At 57.4% G+C, this 22,605-nt stretch overlaps 1 protein-coding gene and 1 long non-coding RNA gene across 3 annotated transcripts; one reads left to right on the top strand and one right to left on the bottom strand.

The window, feature by feature from the left end:
* Positions 1-12,046, bottom strand: DBNL (drebrin like). 2 transcript variants are annotated; one of them, XM_031445016.2, is made up of 13 exons: positions 11,898-12,046; positions 8,343-8,398; positions 6,422-6,534; positions 5,795-5,869; positions 4,788-4,934; positions 3,860-3,937; positions 3,356-3,498; positions 3,182-3,227; positions 2,791-2,884; positions 2,124-2,219; positions 1,909-2,021; positions 1,554-1,650; positions 1-1,091 (listed from the first exon to the last, which is right to left on the bottom strand). In XM_031445016.2, the coding sequence occupies exons 1-13, from the start codon at positions 11,978-11,980 to the stop codon at positions 952-954; spliced, it is 1,281 nt and encodes a 426-aa protein (XP_031300876.2). In that variant the 5' UTR covers positions 11,981-12,046; the 3' UTR covers positions 1-951. The 2 variants fall into 2 exon arrangements, with proteins under 2 accessions (XP_031300876.2, XP_064338387.1); XM_064482317.1 differs by lacking the exon at positions 11,898-12,046 and adding an exon at positions 11,418-11,855.
* LOC135319975 (uncharacterized) lies at positions 12,033-22,414 on the top strand. The gene is made up of 3 exons (XR_010379106.1): positions 12,033-12,929; positions 18,337-18,478; positions 21,443-22,414. It is a non-coding gene; the product is annotated as an uncharacterized LOC135319975 (long non-coding RNA).
* Positions 22,415-22,605: the final 191 nt, after the last annotated feature.

Here is a 22,605-nt window from a genome sequence, read left to right as displayed (position 1 = left end):
TTCCGTCACATCTTCACCTTTATGCCTCTTCCAGGCGGCTAATGGTTGGTCAAAGGTCTGAGGGCACACATGTCACCCACACCCGCCAAAGACACCCAGAAAGGGGTTTGTTCCCAAAGGGGGCACTCAGGCCACAACGGGCTAGATCAGAACGAGGGCCTGTGTGGGGCAATTCTTACTCCAGAAGCAGACACGAGTGGGCTGGGGCAGAGAGAAGGGACGACAAAAGGAAGAGGCCGCTGTGGTCACTCTTCCTGAACCGGACCAACCGAGCAGCGCCCAGCAGGCCCAGCAGACCTGGGGGCAAGGCCCCGCCGCGTCTGTGGGCGTTCTTCCTCCTTCCGCCACGTGTTCAGACGGGGACTTCGTCGTCCGTCTCCACTGCCCCCGGCCCAGGCAGAGGGACAGAGAAACGAGCACAGAGCAGGATCCAGAGAGTGACGACTGCGTCCCAAATTGTCACGACCCACTCCGACTTTGGTCATAAACTCTGAAGTTCACTGTCCCCAAGGGTCACTAATAGCCACCACCCCTTAGAGACAGGAGGAAAAAGAGAAAAAGGCCAATGCAGAAGGAGGGAGGCCTCCAGACGCCCCTGCAGACCGCCCAGATCGGCAGAGCCGCGCACCTCGAGCGGAGGTCACTGAGAGGCTGGCCCCGGACAGGGCGCGGTCAGTGTCCTCTGTTGGGGAGCGAGGGCCAGGCTGGTCGGGAGGACTCGGGATACTGCTGGGAGCACGCTGGGAGGCCACCAGGTGTCGCTGCGTTTGGGGTAACAGAGGCGAAGCCCCCCAAGCCAGAGGGAGCCCAGGGGCGTGTCCTCATCAGGGGGTCCCACTCCTGGAGAAGCGCTGCTTACAACCCTCACGCCACCGCTTCCAGCAGCGAGGAAACCACGTCGGGGGGGGCGGGTGAGGCCGGCGTGCAGCTGCAGCCAGCCCCCGGGGGGCCTCACTCAATGAGCTCCACGTAGTTAGCGGGAAACATGCCGAAGTGGCCATCAGGCCCATAGCCTCGCCACCAGCCTTCGTCGATCACCTCGATGCCCGTGATCAGGTTCTCAGGGTCAAAGGAGATCTCGGTCTCGTCGGCTGCAGGGAAGGCGAGCCCAGACGCTGTGCTGGGGGCCCTGGCCGCCGGCCCCCAGCCTGTCCCCACGCAGCTCCTGTGCCCCTTCCCCCAGGACACCCCTTCCTACAGCGGCTGCTTCTGGGCCCACCATTCCAGCGGAAGGCTGGAGTGTGGTGCTTCCACACGCCAGCCTGCTCCCCAAGGCCTCCACCCAGGGTCAGCAGGGTGCCCGCAGCCAGGCCTGGCCCATCCCTCTGGTCACTAGAGCAAGGGGGCAACTGGGATGCACACCAGGGAACAGCCAGCAGCTTCCCAGAGCGCGCAGGGCGGCCTGGGCTGTGCAGGGCGTCCACCCACTCTCCCTGCTCACCCCCGTCTTCACGTCCGATGCCCCGTGGGGCTGTGCCCCCGAGGGAGCCCCCACACCCTGCCTCCTGCTCCTGGGCCCTGTGGTCCGAGGGGGCTAGCCTACAGCACATTACCTGCCTGGTAGTCATACAGGGCCCGGGCACAGAGCCCTTTCCCACTCAGCCCCGGGTAGTGGTCAACGTGCTCGGAGCTGCCATCTTGCTGCTGCACCTGCCCGTGGATGGGAAAGCACAAGAGAAGTCTGGGGTCCTTGTTACCCCGGATTCAGCCCTGCCCGTGGCCAGGGCTCACGGCAGACTTGGGGGAAGGGGCCCGGCACACAGAGGGCAGGAGCTACCTCAAAACCGAGTAGGGTAATTCACAGGCAGTGAGCCATGGAAGAGGCAGGCACCCCACGATCGGCGTGGCCAGGGAGCGCGCTCCTGGGCACGGGGCCCCTTGCATCCCGCCCTGCCGCAGGGAACCCACCACTGGAGGCTCCTCGTAGAGGGTCTCCTGCTCTGGGGGCTCCTCGTACACGGCCTCTGCTTCCACCTGCGCCAGACACGGAGGGGTGCTGGGCACCGGCTCCTCGCGGGGATCTGCACAGGAGGAAGCAGCCCACTGAGCCTGGGGAGAGGGGAAGGACATCCCGTGTCCCCCTTCCGCCCCCAACCCCATCACGGGGCAGCTGAGCGCCTTGCCTGCCCTGGGCCTTGAGGGGGCGTGGGCCGCCTCTCTGCTGAGAGGGGTCTCCGGCTGGGTGAGCTGCCTCTGCAGGAAGGGGCTCCTCAGCTTGCCTGCAAACCAGTGAGAAACGTGTAAGGCCTCATGTAGCTGCAAAGGGGGAGAACCAAGTGGTCTCTGCCTTTTCCATGTGCTGTACTGCCCGGAGGGTAGACCTGTTCTGGGACAGCGGCTGTCACACAGGGAATGAATGGCGACACGGAGCAGCTGCGGGAACACCACGCCACGATCTCACAGCGTACACCCCAGCAGCCCCGGGGGGTCACGCCGTGCAGTGTTAAAGTGCTGACCAGCACTGCAATCCAGTCTCTTTCTGGGACCAGAGAGGTGACTGACGCAGGTGCCTGGGACCCAGCTAACAGCCAACATTTGAGGGGTACCAGGGGTTTACAGGGCACCCCCTCTGGGGCCACACGTGGCCCTTCCTGTCCCACCTCCAAGAAGAGGTCAAGAGCAGGAAGGGGACATTTGGGTCCCCGGCTCCCCTCCTGGGAAGTTCCCCTTACTCGCCCATCCCTGTCAGCTCTGCTACATCTGTCACCAACTCGGGAGGCCCTGCACTGGGACCCCAGGCTCGCCTTCAGCCTCCCCCGCCTCACAGCTGGGACCAGAGGGAAGCCTCACCTGGCTGCGGGCTGGAGATAGATGTGGTGGACATGGCCCTCTCCTTCTGCTTGAAAATTTCCCGGGGGTGTGGTGGCTGCTGGCAGACAGGCTCCTGGCGGGGTGCACACGGACCCCGCAATGAGCGAGGACCCAGAGCCCCTCGGCCCGCCTGGCTCCCTGCAGCCGAGCCCGGAAGCCAAACATTGAAGCTGAGGGGCCCACAGGCCTCGTCCGGGGCCCCGCCATCGGTCCAGGCAGGGCCCTGGCAGTAAGCCCCTCCCACAGGCCTGCTGGGCTGGGCGTGCACATGAGCAGAAACACACACGGCCACGAGGGCTCACGACAGGCAGCCCGCGCACCTGTCCCGGACCCGCCCCCGGTGGAGCAGGGACACGCATCCGAGCCTCACCTGCTCCTCTCGGCTCCTGGAAGCCACCTCGTGCTGCTCACTCTTCCTGCGGGAAGGGGCAGAGGGGGGAGCTGCAGCCGGCCTCCGCCCGGCCTGCCTCCAGGGGGCTCTCTCGAGGGCACGGGAAGTCGGAGAGAGAAGGCCGGCGGCGCCAGGCGGCAGCCCCCACCTCACCTCTGGGGGCCGGCCTGCTCCTGATAGCGCTGCTCGCGGAGGGCGGCCTCCCGCAGCTCCCGCTCCCGCCGCTCCTGCTCCAGCCGCTGCCGCTCCTCCTCCGCCCGCCGCTTCTCCTCCAGCCGCCGGTTCTCCTCCTCCTTCTGCAGGGACAGCCGGCCCGGCCCGCCCCACTCAGCCCCTGGCACAGACCGCGGGGCGGACATCGCGGGCAGCAGCCCCCGCACCGCAGGCGGGCTTCGCAGACCTGCCTTCTCTCCCCGTCCCCCCCAGGCAGCCCGCAGGGGCCGTGGGCTCCAGAGCGACACCCACTGGCCTTGTTACGTTAACACCGCTGAGCCTCACTCTGACCCTCCGTAAATGGGCGCTGACAGGCACCTTTGTTCTATGGGCTTATTGTAAGGAAAACTGAGACACAGCAAGCGAAATATTTCACGTCTGCTGCAGTCACGACGCCCCACAAACGCCAGCTCTCATCGCCGTCCTGCCCTGGGCGGCACTCACCTCGGCTTTGGCCCAGAAGCTGTCTTTGCCGACCCTTTTGATCTCAGACACGGCGTTAGTCTTCTGGTACACGGAGCCCTGCGGGGGGACAGAGGATTCGCTGCAGGGCGGTGGACAGGGGCGCCGAGCACAGGTGAGAACTGTCAGGCTGACTGCTGGCAGGCGGAGCAGCGCCTGGCCTGGTGACCCTTAAGGAGACTGGCACCAAGATGGCCTGAAAGGCCCTGGACGCTGCCAAGCCGGGAGGCTCAACCCCAGACAACGCTGGTGGAGTCTCTGGCGGCAGCAGGCCCTGGGGGACGGAATCCAAGGCGGGAAAGGCCCCTTGGCCTGCCTGAGATTCCCGGAGGCTGGCGGTTCCGAGGCAGGCCTCTGGACAGAGGCTGTCCTTAGGCGGACGGCCCACCAGCCGCCGGCAGCTGACCGCCATGGCAGACCGCCTAGGACCCCAGCTGTGCGCCGGGAGACTCAGCTCCCCAGCCAGCTCCAGGCACAGGCCGGCAGGTGTCTGCCCGCAACTTGGAGGGGCCTGACTGGTCTGTCCACCACCTGAAGTTTCTCCAAAGTGGCCACCACCCAGGGCCGCACCGACCATGTTGGTGCCATGGCCTTGAGAGGGGGTGGCATCTCCCTGCAGAGAAACTGTGATCACGCAGACGGAGCGTCAGAGCTTCCGGACAGCCGGTGGGGGGAGCCACCAGGCAGGCTCAGGGGCCACTCCTCGCGCCCATTCGGGCCCGCCCCACCGGGATGCAGCTTCTGCTCCCGTCAGGCATGGGGCCACCACCCGCACCCCGATCCAGGACAGGAAACCAGGCAGCGGGGAGCCCAGCCCCTCGAGGGATAAAGCACAGAGGGCAGGTCCAGTCAGTCTGGAAGCCAGGAACTTCAGTCCTGCCTGGCCGCCCCGGGCCCAGGGAGCACTCACCACTGGGGCCTGGGGGCCCGCGTCCTGGAAGCGGCCGCTCTCCTTGTGGAAGGTGTAGTTGGCACCCGAGGCCCTGGCCACCTTCTGCATGATGCACTCGGGCTCCACGTCCTCCTCGGCCCTGGCGTTGATGGTCACGTGGGCCCCCTACGGCAGGAGCAGCAGGTCACGAAGGCAAGGCACCGCGACCCCAGGAGGGGACAGGCGCTCACAGGGCGCGCAGGCAGGAGGCCCTGCCGGGAACCAAGGCACGCTCTTCTCGAGCCCTCAGACGTTCGTCCTTGCCGCAGCTTGTACGTGAGGCCCGTGCCAGCCACCATGTGGCCTGTGGCCTGTTCCTGGTGCTACAGACAACCCAGGCAGGGCAGTGCTTCATTCTAGTCAACGAAAACTAAACCTGAAAAAACACCTGGAAACAAGCACTGTTTGTACAAAATGCAAGTTACTGATTTCTTCATGAGAAGTCAGACCCACGACCTCAGTTACTCAGTAAGTCTGGGACCCTCTCTTTCAGCTCCAAGATGGGGAAACTGAAGCACACCTGGATTACTGGAAAACAAAGTCCTGAGTCTCCTCGCCAGTAGTCAGAGGAATGAAAAAAGCAAGCTGGCAAGCGAGGAACAAATGCTGTTGGATACGAAATGCTTTTGAAACTAAGCCAGGTTCCAGTGTATGGTGACAGACATGAATACATTCAGCAACGGGCTGGAAAGGAGAGCGACAAAGGGAACGTGCGTGGCGAGGCTGTGGGCGTAAGCGACTGCCCCTCCCCTCCAAACCCTGACAGCACAGCTCCAGCGCGGTCTCCTGGTGGGCCTTTGCCCTTCCTCCCTGCTGAAGCCAGGTGGCTCTGGCTACATCCTGAGCAAAGGGCCCAGCGGCCTCTGCCCAGGTGGAGCATCGTGACGTGGGCGACACCCTCACCCCTGGCTGTGGTTCCCGCTCACCCCCACCCTGGGACCTCGGGACCCAGCGAACTCTGAGGCCCCGTGGGGAGCCGCCCTCACCTTCAGGAAGCTGGCCATGGTGCTGACGTGGTTGGCGCACACTCCCTTCCGCACGTCATTCACACCCTCGCCGGTCTGCAACACAACACACCCGCCATGACCTGCCACTTCCCCGTGTGACCCAGGTCTCCCTCCAAGGCCACTGCCCACGCCGGGGACTTAGCGGTTTCCCTGTGTCCCAGGAAAGAGAAAACTGCAGAGGACACCGTAAGCTCCCACACCTCCAGGCCAGGGAGGTCCTTGGTGCGGATGGTCACCAGCTCCCACTGTGGGGCGGTTACCTTAGAGCTCCCTTGTCCCCACCCAAGGGGCTCCATTTCATTAGAGCCCCCAGAGCCTTCCTAGCCCTCATCCAGCCCCTCTGCTCCCTCATGATGACCACCCCGAGAGGGCAAGGAGTGAGTGTTCCGGGATCGCCCATTTTACAGGAGTAGTCTGGGCTGGGGAGTGAGTTTGGCACTCGGAAGGCCCCACGTGTTGTCTGGGCCACACTCAATCAGTCCACTGTCCTGTTCATTCACCAGATTTGAGCTGTTCCAGTCACACAAGGCGGAGGAGGAAAGAAGAAAAGGGGGTTCTTCCAGGTCCCACCTCGATGGGAACTCGAAGCCTGCAGGCTGCACATACCCAGTTGACGAGGACAAACTTGGGCAGGCCGGAGTTGGGGTCCTTCACCCTGCAGAAGGCGTACATCACCTTCCCGCTGTTCAGCTCCTCCACCATCTCCTCCAGGCCCCCGTCTGCGGCAGTGACGAGGAGGGTCAGAGGCAGCCCGGGCAGCCGGCACCCGCCCTGGCACCTAGTCCACCGGGGACGGAAACCCGAGCTGCCTCGAAACCAGGGTTCTCAGCCCCGCCTGCGTCAGAACCCGTCTCCTGGGCCTGCCCCCACTGAGCTAACTTACAAGAACAGGAGGGGACCCGGGGTCTGTGTCTGTGAAACGCACCTGGGGTGATTTTTTTTTTACCCACACTAGTCTATAAACCATTCCTGTAAACCCACAGGTAATTCCAGAAATAAAAATGTCGTGTCTGTTGCAAGCCAGGCAGGCACCAGACCTCCAAATGGAGGGTTTCTACGATTTTACCATTTCCTAGACTCCACAAAGCGACCTGGATTAGCAGGGCCCGCTGTGAGTCCCCCTGCCCCCACCCAGACGTCTGCTCAGAATCCAGGGCCACCCAGGGGGTCCCAAGCCGATGTTGACATCCCACAGCCACACGGGGCTCGGCTCTTACACTCTCTGCGTAGGGATAAGGGAGTGATGGGGACACAAGAGTGGGCCACCCTGGGCCATCCTCCCCCGACACGGAGGCTGTGACCTCCAGCACGTACTGGAGTTTGGGGTTCTTATCAGGTACCCCAAACCTCCCCAGACTGTGACGAGTAGCTACGGGGCTGCAGGGAACCCGGGGCGGTCCCGAGGCCCTGCGTCGGGCACTCGCGGCAGAGCGCAAACACCACTGCAGGGTGGAACACCACTGCAGGGTGGTATGAGACTCGGCTGAACTCCGCACCTCCCAGTCCCCTCCGCAGCCCAGTGCCCCCGAGGCCGCCGCCAGCGGCAGTCCTAGGAAGGGCACCGTCACGGAGAGGTGCTTGTAAGAGGGAGGGGCTTTCTATCAACAAGTCAGCCGAGCCATTGGTGAGAAACAAAGGGAAACCAAGCTGTGTCACGCAGGTCAGCCAAGGAGTCAGGGTATCAGGCGGGGGGCCTGCAGTTTATAGCCCAGTGTCTCGGCCCAGACCCCTCGGACAGCCTCTGCCCAGCACTGGCCGAGGGCCACCTCCTCCTGAGGAACTTCCTCACCCCGTATCTGAGAAGCACTGGTCCAGGCCACCGCGTCCCAGCTGACCACGTGCACTGACGTGATCGCCCGGGCGAGGGTGTGCCCTGCAGGCACTGAGCCCCCAGGAGGAGGGCAGGGGCAGGACGTCGGCACCTCCTCCTACTCCACCGGCACCCAGCTCCCAGGGACCATCACCCTCCCAGCCGCAGCCCCGGGCTGGGCATGCGGCACGGGCCAGGCCCTGGGCTGCCTGCAAGCTGGAGAGCGCAGGCCCGCTTCCTGTCCCGGCTCCTCCCGACTGCAACACAGACAGAGAGCAGCGCTGCCTTGTACCACGAGGCGGAGAGAGCCAAGAAGGACGTATTTTCACTAAGAAACACCTGAAACCCAAAGGTAGCCAGAGTAGCTGTGAGGGCGTGGGGCCCCACACTGCTCGGTGGAGGCCTCTGCCCTGCCTGCGGGGCTGCAGCCGCTATGCCTGGTCCACCCCCGGACTGGGGGACCAGGGAACTCCCCAACATTGACACTGATGTGGGGTGGGCTCACCCTAAGCCAGGGAAGGTGTCACTGCAGTCAGGCCACATGCAGGCAACACCTACGCACCGAGTCTCCTGCCTCCGGCTGTGATGGCTGAAATGCCAGCAGAGATGGGGCAACTGACATCACGACTCTCCCAACTCCGCGCATCCCCCACTCCCCCGTCCTTACTCCTGACGCCCCACAAGAGCCCCCTGGCCTCCTCGCCTGATCGTACTCACCCCCAGTGCCGGCCACACGTATGTCATTGCTGTTCCCTTCGTAGGTGAAGAGAGCCCTGAAACAAAACACAAACAGCACGGGTCACCGTCTGTCCTCACTGCAGCCGCCAAGGCTCCGTGCTGCACCCCAAAGGGCTCAGCCCGACGGCAGCGCTGTGGGCTGCCGTGGGCCCCGCGATGAACTCCTCGGCAGGATGCCGGTCGCCTGCTGGGCCTCGCGGGGCGGCAGCCTTCTCAGCTGCGGGTGGCCCAGCTCACCTGAGCGGCTTGTGATGGACAAACCTATGGTGATGGGGAGCGCTTTGAAGAAAACTAAGCTGTGACGTTTTATGGCAACTTTCTAGACATTCATGTGTGAAATGCTCACCTGGCTGTCGGGTTTGTGAATTTGAAAAGACAAAAGATACCTGCACGCTCCTGAAACCAGAGCACCCCAGCAGAAGCAGGCAGAACCCCTACATTGTTAGCGATGCGCGGTGCCCTGGTGCGTGCCTGCTGTCTTCCGGGAAGGCGGAAGGGTTGGCGGAGCAGGTGTCTCTGGGTCTGAGGCTCTTCCAGCAGACACAGACTTTTACAGGTGGCCTAGGGCATCAGAAGCCACAGGGGCCATGACTCAACGTGGAGTCAGGCCCCTCACAGGACAGGTTCCTTGGCTGCGCAAGTTCTGTATCTAGCAGAGGCCACGCCTTTCTTCTCCTGTAAGACTAATTATTCATAAGAATCCTGGCAAAGACTTGGGCTTGTGCACTGTGCCTCAGAAGGGTTGAGAGAAGTATGATAGATTTGATTAAATCCAGGCCGGGGACAGTCCCTTGACCAGAACACAGGGTGCTGAAAAAGAACATTCTGGAAGAGGTGGCTTTCCTGCGGTCCACACAAAGCCCCTGCCGCCAGCACTGACTCTACGGGAGCTCAGCTCCAGAGAGTGCTGGAAGGCCACGAGGTGAGGGGGTTAACCCACTGGAGGGCAAGTCAAAGGTAAGACCCTGTGTGGTGCGTCATCTCCCCGTGCTCCGGAGACACACCATGAGGCACTCCAGGGTCGACAGTGTCAGCATCAACTCAGCCTCCCCAGGGCCTCGCTACTGCCGCTGGGCAGAGTTGCGTAAGCCTGAGAAAGTCAGAAGAAATTATACACAGACCCAGAGATCTGGCCGGAGGGGAGGACAGGCTGCCGGGAAAGAACCCCTGCTTTCCGAGAAAGGAGAGCAAATACAGAAGGAGAGAAAAACGGGGGGAAAAAGACTTGGGAGGTGCGGACGGCTGGACTCTGGTGGCCAGAGCCCTGCCCAGCCTTCCTCCTCTTCTTGAAGGCCACAAAGCTCCGGCTGCTGAAGAGAGACACCGGACAAGCAGTAGGGCCCAGAGATGGCTGCTCAGCTCAGCTTGTCCAAGAAAGGATGCGGCAGCTAACAAAAGCTGAGCTCCGTGCCTGCCACCTGCCCTCTGACTTCATTCCCCTCCCTGGCCCCAGCCTAAGTCACTTCCTTGAGTATTCCCAGGTCAGAGGCTCACCACACATTCAATCAAATCCCACTCTTCTTTCAAACCAACATGAGGAAAAAAAAAAATGGTGTGCTGGCTCGCACAGGCCTACGGCTCAGGGAGTATGTATGAACACTGAGCACCTTATAATTCACTCACTTTCCAAAAACACACACTGAGAAGCTGCTGCTTGCTGGTGATGGCAATGCAGCTAGGAATCCCTGCCCGTGGAATGTACTTTCTGATGGAATACACAGAGGAACACACACATCACCAATGTACGGTCAGGTGCAGTGAAGCGGTGTGGAAAGTGAGCAAACATGCATGAGTCTTGGGGGAAGAACCCCCTGGGGGAATCGGGAGAAAGCCCGAGAGTGGAGAGGTGGTGTTGTCGCTGGTCCCCGCTCCGCCCGGCTTCAGGGCCCAGGCCAACGCACCCACTCTGCGTGCGAAACTTTTTACGACCCACCAAACCAGAGACCACGCCTTCCTCTGATATCCTCTACTGCTTTTTTCTGTATCCCTCAGTCCATCCTTCATCTGAGCAACATAACAGCCCTGCTCCAGGGACAGAGATGGGGCTCACCCCACCGTTTCTGGGGAAGACAGAAAGGGGACAAGAAAACCAGTGAGGGTGTCTGGCGTGTGTCCGAAGGAAGTCAAACAGGGAGATGGAAGAATGTGACTGCAGCTGGGGACCCAGGAATCAAGAAAGGCCTCTCCAAGAAGACAACATCAGAGATGAGAAAGGAAGTTTGGGGGCCCCCTAAGAGGATGTAGAAGGGTGCTCCAGGCAGAGGAAGCAGCAAGAACCAGGGCTGTGAGGAGGAACCAGCGTGCAAGTTTAAGGAAGAGAAAGAAGGCTAGCGTGGTGGTAAACAGGTGTGACCACAGCACAGCAGTCAGGAGCCAGGCCACACGGCCGAGGCGAGGAGCCTGGGCTTTATTCATTATGCAACAGGAAGCCACTGCAGAATTTAAGAGGGGAAGTGACATGGTCTAGGTGTTTTTTCAACTAGTGAATGATGACCTGCCACACAGGATCTGCCCACATTGACGTGGCCCCAGAGATTCTGCAAACCCAGGCTGCTGGTGTTCTGAAGCTCTTCCCCAAAAGGCCTTGGGGTGAAGTAAAGGAAAGGCTACAACCCGTCCCCAGGGTCACAACAGTGCACTGCAGGAGAGCCACTCTGCGCCGGGCACCAGGGAAAGCAGAGAGGAGAAAGCAGGGGCACTTGGCAAGTGGAGAGGGCCCCAGTAGCACAGCTACGCCCAGCGGGCCCTTTCCCTGGAAATGAGAAGAGGCTCCGGGAAGCTGGTCACCTTAGTCCATCACACTCCGCATATTTCTCAGAACTGACGTGCTCAAACCTGGTCAGTGGAAACAACTTTGGCAAAAGGGAAAGTAAGAGAGAACGACCCCCCTACTCGCAGGCTGATCACATGTACGGGGGCCCGGGGACTTCGGACCCAGGCTCCCAGTACTACAATGCCTCGAACCCTGACAGCCTGGCGAAGGGTGTCACTGGGAGGGGGAGGGAAGATGGGACCCTTCCCCAAATAGACAGCCAGCGCTATCCTGTCACTCACCTCTCCATGGCTCAAGCATAGACAGAAATGAGTATTCTTGGAGAAGGGGAGGTTCCGAAATACACATTCACAGAGAACGAGGGACTAAACCCCTCGACCTCCCTGTCTGGCGCCTCCGGAGCAAGGCTCACATTCCCAGACCACGCTCGGGGCCCATCCCCGAAAACGGCGTTTGGAAGAAGCCGGGCGTGGCTTCCGCAGGGTAGGCTGTGAAGGGCCCCTTTGTCCAGGGAAGTCCCCAGGCAAGAAAGCAGAACAGCCAGGAGCAAAACCCAACACCGAGGCTGCCGGGGCCGAGGCGTGGCTCGCGGGGCAGGAAGGGCTGGGGACCCACGGGGCCCCGACGCCAGGTGCAGCCTGTCCCCCCGTTCGGTGAGGCGGCGGGTGACGAGGGTGGGGACCGCACCTCCCGGGAGCGGAGCGGCGCAGACAGGGCTCCCCGGCCCGCCCTCGCCCGCCCCCGGCCGCCTCGGCGCCCACCAGTCGGTCGGGGACTTCCCGTTGACCACCCGCCCGTAGGCCTCCTGCAGTGCCGGCCCATTCCGGCTCAGGTTCGCAGCCATGGCCGACCCCGCGTTCCCCGCGCGTCCGCCGCCGCCGCCGCCGCCGCCGCCGCCGCTTCCGGGCCCGGCCCGCCCACGGCGCCCGGAAGCCCGGCCCCGGCGGCCGGAAGCCCCGACACCCGGAAGCCCCGTCCCAAAGGCTAGAAGCCCCGCCCTGACAGCAGGAAGCACCCCGACAGCTGGAAGTCCCGCCCCAACGGCTAGAAGCCCCGCCCAGACAGCGGGAAGCCCCGCCCCTACAATAGGAAGCCCCGCCCCGGGAGCCGGGAGCCCCGCCCTGACAGCCGGAAGCGGAAGCGGTGCAGGCGGGGCCCGGGGTGGGCGGGTAGAGAGTAGCCAGGGCGTCTGGCGGCGGTTCGCGGGCTCTGTCTCCAGGCGCAGCTGGACAACGGGAAGGCGGCAAGTCGTGCCCTCCTGCGCGGCCGCGGGCTCACCTTGCGGGTCTGGCCCGGGGACCACACCCAGCCCGCAATTAGCTGTTGTCACAGAGCAGCGTGCATTTTCTCTTGCGCTCCGCAAAGTCCGTGCGCTTACGTGAGGACCTTGGGTTCCTGGCGGGCAGGAGACGCAGCAGCAGCTTTATCCATGAACCATGCATGCGTGGATTAACGGGTGGAAGAATGCGAACGAGTGCGCAGTGGTGACCCCGCCTCCACGGACCTAACTCCAAGTGCTGCTGCGTGTCTTTGACCTCACCTGCATCTTCACCTGCCGTTTGCTTGAGGATGGGATGGGGCAGGAAGGATGAGAACCTGCCTGTGCTGGTCCTGTTGCCAAACCGAACTCGGGTTGGCCGGCCCCAGTGCAGTAAAGCCGATCCGCTGACACTGGTTGTGCAGGAGGGAAGTGCAGCGTTTATTGCAGGGCGCCAAGCAACGAGTCCAGGCAGCTAATACGCAAAAGACCCGAACGCCCCAGCAGCTTTTAGGGAAAAGTTTTAAAAGGCAGGGTGAGTGAGGGGAGTTGTGGATGTGTGATCAGCTCATGGACATTCCCCTAAGTGGTTGCTGGTGAAGTAATTGGGAGTCAACGTTATCAACCTTCTGGGTCCAACCTGTCTGGGGTCTAGTGCTGGTGGTCAGCACGCAGTTAACTTCTTCCACCTGGTGGGGGTTTCAGTGTCTGCAGTAAAGCTCCAAGGACATGGCTCAGAATATTATCTGTAGCCTTTGAGAGGGAAGTTAATGTCCTTGACTTTAATGGCTGCGCTATTATTTTGTCTTGCTTGATGCTTTTCGTTTAGTTCTGTATTTTCTCACTTCTCTGATTAAATTTGTTGTTTGGAACTCAGGGAAGGCCTAGGAGATTACAGTTTTCTTAGCAAGTGTAGGAGGCAGGTGGAGGACGTGGTGGGGGAGGGGTCTAACCTGGGAAGGCCCCATAGGGTCCTGCTTGGTTCCAGTCCTGGGTCTTCCCCTGCCCTGGCTGACTGATGGCAGGGGCTCACAGTGCCTCAGCCTGCTCCCTTCCCACAGGCAGCATCAGTTCCTTCCATGCACCTGCACGTGACTGACCTACCTGGAGGGGAATAGGGACATATGCCTGGCCCATAGCAGCTTCATTCCCTGCCCTAGAGAGCTCCCCCCACCTCCCTAAAATGCAGATCAACAGTCCTGTAGCCCCTTAGGTGTGCTTTGGAATTCAGTCTTTCAGCTTTCGGAACATACTGTGTATACCCTTTGTATTCTGTAAACCCTGCTATCCTGAGCAGCACCTGGCAAACACGTTCATATTTCTGCAGCGATGTCTGTGAAAAGTCAGTTAAGGGCATTATAGAAAAACTCTAAATTGCCTCATGACGGTGCAGGTCAGATTTTGCTGACAAACGAGTTACCAAGATCTTAAGGTGTTGGGGTCTGGATTGTGCATTTAAGGGCTTTTGAATCTTATCTGGGCACAAACATTGTCATTTGTTACATCCATTTTCATTTCTGTTCACATCATTATCGCTTGTCTTAACAGGCAGAAACGCTGACATCTCTCTGCTGGGCAGAGCTGTCAGTTACTCTGTCCCAAGCTGGGGAAACCTTGGGTCCTGGCCAAACCCGCCGTCCCTCCAGCAGCCCCATGTGTAGCCCTCCTCCCTCCCCCGAACATCCTGGGGCTTCTCTTCTGCAGTGCACAGGTCTCCCCATTTTTCCACTTAGACTTCGCCGCTGTGTTTGCATCAGAAAAATGAACTCTGTTAGGTGGAGGCCTCCCAGCGCTTCCAATTTCTGGTCATCTTTTGTCTGCAGTAACGTCTCTGCTGTCAGTTTTCCCCTCAGACTCAGACTCGACCTTCAGGTGATTTTCTGATCCACCCCAGTCCCTCCACCCTCCATATCCTGGGGCGTTCAGCCCTCAGGCAGCCTTGTCATTCTTCCCGCCTCTTCTCTTTGGCCCCACGTGTCTTCGTTTTCTCTTGTTTCTCCGTTTTCTCTTGTTTCTCCGTTTTAAACATATCCTGGTTACCAGCTTCCTTCATCCACGTGTCTGCAAGTTCCCAGCCTGGGGGCCCCTGACTCTTAGGAGTTCGGGGAACACCTTTCAACATGTTAGTCAACTTGGGGCGGGGGGCCCACCTGGCCTGATTCAAAGGGCTGTGCAGACCAAAGAGGCAGGTCTCTTTGTTCTGAAAACAGACCAGCTCCGTGTAGGGACCAGGTTCACTCCTACTGATGAGGGAAAAGCGGGGAGACCCAGGCTCCACTGAGAGAAGTGAGGAGGGGCCCCTGGTGTGGGGAGGTGGGGGCGCTAGGATCCCCCTTCCTGTTCTGGTGTGTGTGTGGCCATATTTCAGCTCCCTAAGAGAGAGCATGTGATCTAGGAGTGCTTTAAAAATGTCCCTCTGGCTGCTGTGCGTGGACCCTCTTCACAGCCCTTTCTCTCCCACCCCTGCTTTTCTTGAGTTCCTGTTTCTCTTTGGTCATCTCTTTCTCGTTGGCTGGTTGTTCCTTGGTCTGAGAATGTCAGATGTCCCCCAGGGTCACTCCTAGGGCTCTGCTCTCCTCTTAACAAATTTCTCATTCACACACGCCTCTATATTTTTCCTGCATGTGGATAAACTCAGATCTGCCTTACTGCTTGATGTGGGTTTAGGTAACAGATCCAGGGCACAAAAGCGGGGCTTCCAGTGGTCAGTGTCCTCCACACCCTGAGGGCAGTGGACCGTGTCCTGAAGGCATCTGGGCCCACGTGCAGAGGGACCAGGCTGGCTGACTCCCTCTGGAGCCCACTGTCAAAAAGGGACCAACAATGGGGTAGAGCGCATGACTTAGCAGGCACGAGGTCCTGGGTGCAATCCCCAGGACTTCCTCTAAAAATAAACAAACCTAATGACCTCCCCTTCCTGCCAAAAAAAAAAGTAACACAATCATAAATAAATAAAATATTAAAAAGAAAAGGAACCAGCAGTACTGAGAAAAAGAACTGCCTGCCAAGCGCGCAGTGTCCCCCAGTGCCTCAGTCCATTTGAGATGCTGTAACAAGATACCGTAGACAGAAAGTTATTTCTCACGGTTGTAGAGGCTGGAAATTCAAGATCAGGGCACTGGTAGATTTAGTACCCGGTGGGAGCCCACTTCTGGGCCACAGAGGGCCACCTTGCTGTGTCCTCCCGTGGGGGAAGGGACAAGGGAGCTCTCTGGGGGTGTGTGTGTGTGTGTGTCTTTTATAAGCACGCTCATGAGGGCTCTGTGTCATGACCTAATCATCTCACAAAGGTCTCTCCTCCCAATATCATTACCTTGGGGGGTTAAGATTGAAAGAGAGGCATTTTTGAGGGGAGCACAATCATTCAGATCATAACAGTCAGTAAGAAACAGTAAGTGTTTATTCAAAGTTTTCATCAACAGAAGTGTCAATTAGCAAGGAAATCATTTTCTTAAAAACCACAAGGATTACATCTCTCTGCTCCAGCCACACATGGCCTTAGAGAAATGAAATAATTGCTTTTCCTGCCCTAAAAAGAAAAACTTATTTATGCTGAATGGGAAGTAGAATCCAGTAAACAAATATTTCTCATCTTGAGAGATTAAAAAAAACCAAAACCCAGCCCTTCCTAGTTGAGTCCCTGTTATGATTTTAACCCGGAGTAAGCAGGGTGGTGGGAGGGCTGCAGTCCTGACCCCGGTCTGGGACTCAGGCCCTCAGGTGGGGAGTGGCCAGTGGGGTCTGCTCACCATTTAAGATTAAGACTTGGCTCTGAGAGGCAGCCGCGAGTCAGTATGCAGGGGCTCGCAGGAAGGGCAAAGCCTTCTCCTCGAGGAGGACCAGTGCTCTGTCTTGCCATCCTGACCATTTACAGAGGCCACAGAGACGGCACCCTTGCTGTTCACAGAGCTCTTGCTGGGAGGGCCTCTGGCTTGTCAGATTCCTGAGGCCTCAGCCTCAAAGGCCTGGAGACATGGGTACATCAGCCAAGCTCCCTGCTGGGGAAGCGTGGGCCCACAGCAGGGAGCCAGCAGGACAAAGCGGGACAGAAGATACAGGCGACATACATCCTACGGTTTCCCTACAAGTTTGCCATCATTTTACACCCAAAGATGTCAGCAGATTCTGTTGGTCCCTCCCCTCTGTGAGTCTCAGATGAAGATGTCCTGAGCTTGCACTGCTAGACGTTCGACACTGAAGGCAGAAACAGCCAACTTTCCTGGGAAGGGTGACCACCCCTTACCTCTGCCACCCCCAACTTTACAGCCTTTACCCACCCCCCTCGTTTCTGGAGCTGCTGGGTCATTTTGCCCCCTAAGCACTGCTGGCCATCTCGCGCCCTGGCCAGGCCATTACTGCCCCTGAGAACAGACTCTGGGGCAAGGCTGGGCCCAGGCCTAGGGGTATTTCTTCCGTTTCTTCACATGGAAGGATAGAGGCAGCTCTGTGCCTGTGTCCTTGCCCCTAAAAGGTCTCTGGTCCAATGACAGTGCTTGTTTCCCTCGGGGCCTAGGGTGTGAAATGGTCTTACACGCCAACTTATATGAATTGTCCCATCTGCTTAAGATAAAAATGTGTATTCAGCCTGCCACTCCTCTGCCTTCACTGATGCTCCAGAAAGGTGAGGACTGCATCTCCATTTACCCTGGGACCCACCTGCTGGTCATCAAAATATCCCCCAAGAAATTAGGGAACAGGTGGATCCTGTAGTTTGGGATACCTTGGTGCCAGGAAGGGCAAAATGTGTTTCCCCAACAGAAATAAGATTAAGACCTGGGGAAAAATACCATGGAAGAGACAGTGCCTTTAAAACCTGAAGCCCAAAGGGGGATCCAACCACTGCTCGCCAAATTCCCAAAACACAGACTCATTAGGCCCTGCCAACCCCTTGCAAAACCCCAGTTCTCCCTGCTCAGAAGGCTGACTGGGAATACTGGTTTGTGCAAGACTTCTGAGCACTAAATGAGGCAGTCATTCTCATCCACCTGCTGGTGCCAGGTCCACACACCCTCCTCACCCAAGTGCCGGGGAGCGCTCACTCGAAGGTGCGCTTTTCTGGATTCCCCTACGTCTAGACTCTCAATACCTTTTTGCCTTTGAAGGAAGGGCCCCTGAACCCTGGAGGCAGCCCAGCACACTGGTTCAGTGCTTCCACGGGGTGTTCAGAACAGCCCCCATCTTTTTGGAAACAGGTTAGTGAGGGAGCCCCGGAAAGGAAACTCGGTTGCAATGTGCTGATGATTTATTGATAAGCAGAGAGGCAAAGCAAGATCCAGATCAAAATGCTGTTACGGTGCTAGGTTTTCTGGCAGAAACGGGATATGAAAGTCTCCCCAACCAAGGCTCAGGTCTCACAGCACCTGGTTCAGGATTGAGAGTTTGTTTTGATGGCAGGGGCACGAGCCTGGCCATAGACTGAAACACAGCGTTTAGCACATTAGCATCTCCAACCGCAGAGGCAACTCTGAGCCTTTCTCAGGATGGCTGGGTTCTGCTGTATCTGAATCCCAAATTAATAGCCTTATAGTCAACCCCGATATGAGGCTCTAAAGGGAGAAGTAAGGGAGACCGTTCAGTGAAAGAGAGACCAGCAGCAGAAACCTGAGGCTCTAAGCTGAGCAGGGCACCGGCCCTGGGGCTTCCAGATTTGGACAAGCCCTTTACCCTGTATGTTCAGGAACACCACCAGGAGTCCCGACCCAAAAGCTGGGACCAGATCGAAGGCCAGGAGCTGGCTTCCTTTTCGAAACAACTGGACTCAGTGCCCTGGGATGGCCAGGCTGCCTGCGGGCAGCAGCGGGCACAGCCCTGTTGGTTTGACGTATTGACCCCTCATCATGCACAATCTGTGCTAAACGTCAAGGGACATCATTGGTTGACTGGGGAAGGGTTAACTAAACATCATACTCTCCTAATTACACCCCCGGCGTATTCCCTTAAAGGTGTGCCAAACCCTGAACCCAGCAACTCTGCTTCCTGGGTGAAGACTTAACTGCATCAGCGTTCAGAGACCACAGAGCAGACGGACTCCAGCTCCGAGCTTCTTGGTGAACCCTTGACAGCCCCGAGGCAAGTGACTTACTGGTAAGTTTTGTAGAGATGGGAGCCGGAGAGGTGGGGAAATGCCACAGTTTACTCTACACGGAGTCACGGAAGCCAAGGCCCTGCCACCCCAGACATCAGCCCAGAAGGCCGAGCTAATTGCATTCATGGGAGCTTTGCAATTAGGAAAGGATAAGAAAGTAAATGTTTTTACCGACTCTAAATATGGTTTCCACGTGGTGCATGCTTATATTGCCTTTGGGAAAGAAGAGGAGTGTCAGTGGCTGGAAGTTGTCCCATAAAGATTGAATTCTGGTTCTTTCAGAAGTGGGGCAGCTCCTGACCACGTAGCAACAATCCACTGTAGGGGACATCGGGGTGCAGCCCGGGGCTCGATGCAAAAGGCTTTTTCAGGGAAGGGGCTCAAAACAACAGCCGCTTCCTCTCCCCCTTCATTGCTCAGGTCAGTTCAGAGTGAGGGACATACCCCGGGGGAAAGACTGGCAGTTAGACGTCACCCAAATGCCTCCCAGCCCCAGTCTTCTTTTGTTTGTTGATACCTTCACAGGATGGGTTGAAGCCTTCCCTACTCGATCTGAAAAGGCTCCTGAAGTCCCTTTTACAAGAAATAATTGCTCGGTTTGGACTTTCAAAGTCCCTCCAGGGCGATGACAGGCCCCTTTTTATACCCGGAATCACACAGGGGTCCACAACAGCCCTAGAGATAGACTACAAGTTACACACTTCTTGGCACCCTCAGGCTTCAGGGAAGGTAGAGAAAATAAACCACACTTTAAAGAAGACTTTAGCAAAGCTCTGGCAAGAGGCTCGAACCCTGGACCGGCTTGCTTCCTATAAATGTGGATCTGGCCCAACTTCCCATGCTTTGCTGCGCTCGGCTCAGGGTGCCTTGGGACCACTGTCTGAGGTGGCAGAGCCGTGTGAGGCCACCTGAAATGTATCATCTTGTTTCAGCAGAGACCATAGGGGAACAAGGAGGCAAAAATTCAAAGGGCAGACCTCACCATGGTAAGGGGCAGGGAATGGGGTGCATGGAACCCCAAAAAGCAGCCTTAATGATAGCAGAGGGTCCCATATGGGGGACCCCCCCCCATACAGTAAACGCAGGCCAGGCTTAACTGCAGCCTGCCTTGCTAAGGAAGTGGTGCGGTGACCAAGGTCAGTACCCTCACTGGAAAGATGCAGCAGTGAAGTTGTGTCACAACTTGGGAGTTTCTGGAGCAGATCAGCCTCCCAAGGTGAGGTCACCTGTTGATGATCCCCACGGGCGAGGTCCGTGGCCTTCCTTCCAAACTCCACAGGCCTGGCCATCTGGTTACAGAATTTTACTGTTTCTGCATCCCTGGCTCCGACTCACCCAAACACTACGTTTATGGCTGTCTCGGGAGTGGACCCGTTTTGTAAACCCACTCAGAAAAGATCAGACCAAATCTGACTTTAGAGATTTGAAGCCCCTCAATTTTCCTCCTTCTTTGGAGGTTTAATTAGAATAACTCCTTTCCCGCCCTTCTCCTAGCTCACCTCCAAACTCTAAAGGCAGCCCTTAAAATGTGTTGCGTCAGAACCCTAAGAGTGGAGGCCAGCTACCCGACCGGCTATATACATATTTTTATTGAGTTATAGTCAGTTTACAATGTTGTGTCAAATTCCAGTGTAGAGCACAATTTTTCAGTTATATATGAACATACATACATTGATTGTCACATTCTTTTTCACTGTGAGCCACCACAAGATCTTGTATATATTTCCCTGTGCTGCACAGTATAACCTTGTTTGTCTATTCTATATACACCTGTCAGTAGCTACAAATCTCAAACTCCTAGTCTGTCCCTTCCCACCCCTCCCCACTGGCAACCACAAGTTTATATTCTATGTCTGAGTCTGTTTCTGTTTTGTATTTATGTTCATTTGTTTGTTTGTTTGTTTCTTTCTTTCTTTCTTTCTTTCTTTCTTTCTTTCTTTCTTTCTTTCTTTCTTTCTTTCTTTCTTTCCTTCCTTCCTTCCTTCCTTCCTTCCTTCCTTCCTTCCTTCTTTTTTTTAGGTTCCACATGAGTGATCTCATATAGTGTTTTGTTTCTCTTTCTGGCTTACTTCACTAAGAATGACATACTCCAGGGACATCCATGTTGCTACAAATGGCGTTATGTTGTCATTTTTTATGGCTGAGTAGTATTCCATTGTATAAATATACCACATCTTCTTTATCCAGTCATCCCAACAGGCTATTTTCAATTCAAGGCTCTGAAGAGCCTGTTAAAAGCTTCCATATCTTCTGTTCTGCCTTTGTAAAAAGAAAGTAGACTTCAATTTCAGTTATCATGTAGGGTTATGAGTGAAACTGCATTTTTATTTACATTTATAAGTCCTTCTCTCTCCCTGCATTCTGGTTGGTGAATGGCTCACACTTGGACTCCGTATAACTGCTGAGCGGGAGGAGGCAGGGATGTTGCAAAACCTTATCACATGGAAAAGCATGACCCAAATCTTTCCAGGTTTCATAATTTTGCTCTTGTGTCTCAAAGCACAGCCATCTCTCCTGGCGTGTTATGTGCTTTATATCCTGACATTCTGTTTGCTGCTTCTTGGCGTGAAGGGAGAGTGCCAGCGGGTGGCTCTGCAGAGGAAGGCTGGTGGCAGCTGTGGAGCGAGCCCTCCACTTCGCAGTGACACTGTGCCCAATTCCCAGGAGCCTCCTGGGACGAGCTGAGACTCCTCGGGACGTGGTTTGTGGCAGATGGGATGACAGGGAAGCCTGCCTGCCCCGCCCTGGGCACCCAGGCTGGCTTGAGTTCTAAAAACAAAGTGCAGGTGGTAAGGGCCCAGGCTGCGGCCCCCTTGTGGCCATGGCAAGTGATGCTGCCTGGGTGAGGCTGAGCACGGGAGGCACACAGGTGCCCCCAAGGGGTGAGCAGTGAGTCGGGGTGGAGGGACCGATTCCCCTGGAGCCAGCAAGGCTGTGGATCATAACAGTGACTACTGTTCTAGCATCAAAGACATGACACTATCAAAACCACGGTGGCTGAGAGTGGTACCAACATGCCGTGGCTGGAGACAGCGGGGCAACCAACATTTGTTTGCCGAAGAGATGCCGCTGTGTGCACCAGCTCAGTTTCACGGCTGGCTTCTCATGGACAAGGTCTCCCGGAAAACCACCGAGGCACTTACACAGCGTATTTCTGGGTCCACTCTCTTGCTCATCTGTTGTACCTGGAAGGAAAAAGCAGAGGGGGTGACACCCTCATTCAGGACGGCTGCTTCCTTTCAATGTGGAGTAGAGGACAGAACGTAGAATGCAGCTGCTTCTGGTCAAATAACTAAGATGAGTAAGTGAAGTGAAGGCTGCCTGGAGCAGAAACACGTCATTCACGTGCTGAGTCCTGATGGCTCTTCTTAACTCCCTGCTGTGGAAGATTGAACAGTGCAGCACACCTCCTCCCTGCCTCTCTCTTGCCCTGCAACATGGATCCATGAGGATCAGGAAGAGAGAGCTTGGAGGTCAGCTTGGAATAGCCCCCGGCTGTCCAGCAAGCAGACTCCAGGAGCATGGCCACCAGACTGAGTCAGTGCCCCCCGGGGCAGCCACGGGGCAGGTCTGGTGCCCACTGAGAGTCTGTGCCTTTTTTCCTCATGGTTGTGATGACGTCTGGTGCCATGACGCTGGAAGAGAGATTTGTAGACGGGAGGCAATGAAACAAAACACTTTTGGGACATCTGAAATACATCACCATAAATGCTGAAATTCATAAATACAGATTAAAATCTAGTCCACTGAAAAATCACTTTGCTGTCATGCAGGAAAACTCAGATGAGGAAATACTGAAATCTACAAAGGTTTCAAGAAATATATGAGTTGGAAAAACCATATTCCATTCTAATCTCTTCGGACAGAAGAGAAGTTATTAAATAAACTAACAGACTCACTGGAGATGTTCCTTTAGAAGCCAGTGATTTCCCCCCCACCCCACCCCTGTGCCAGAGCCGCTCCCGGGCCACTCCGGGTGCCCGGGCCCCTGCCACGCAGGGCCCTTCATCATGGAGCCATCAGCGCTCAGAGGCTGTCACACGGTGGGGAGTCCTGCCCTGTATCAGCTTCACCGACCAGAGTCAGCCCCTCCAGGCTGCAGCGCACACGGCTGTGTGTGGCCAAA

Source organism: Camelus dromedarius, chromosome 35, assembly GCF_036321535.1.
Source record: "Camelus dromedarius isolate mCamDro1 chromosome 35, mCamDro1.pat, whole genome shotgun sequence".
Lineage (NCBI taxonomy): Eukaryota > Metazoa > Chordata > Mammalia > Artiodactyla > Camelidae > Camelus > Camelus dromedarius.
This window is presented reverse-complemented; position numbering and strand designations above follow the sequence as displayed.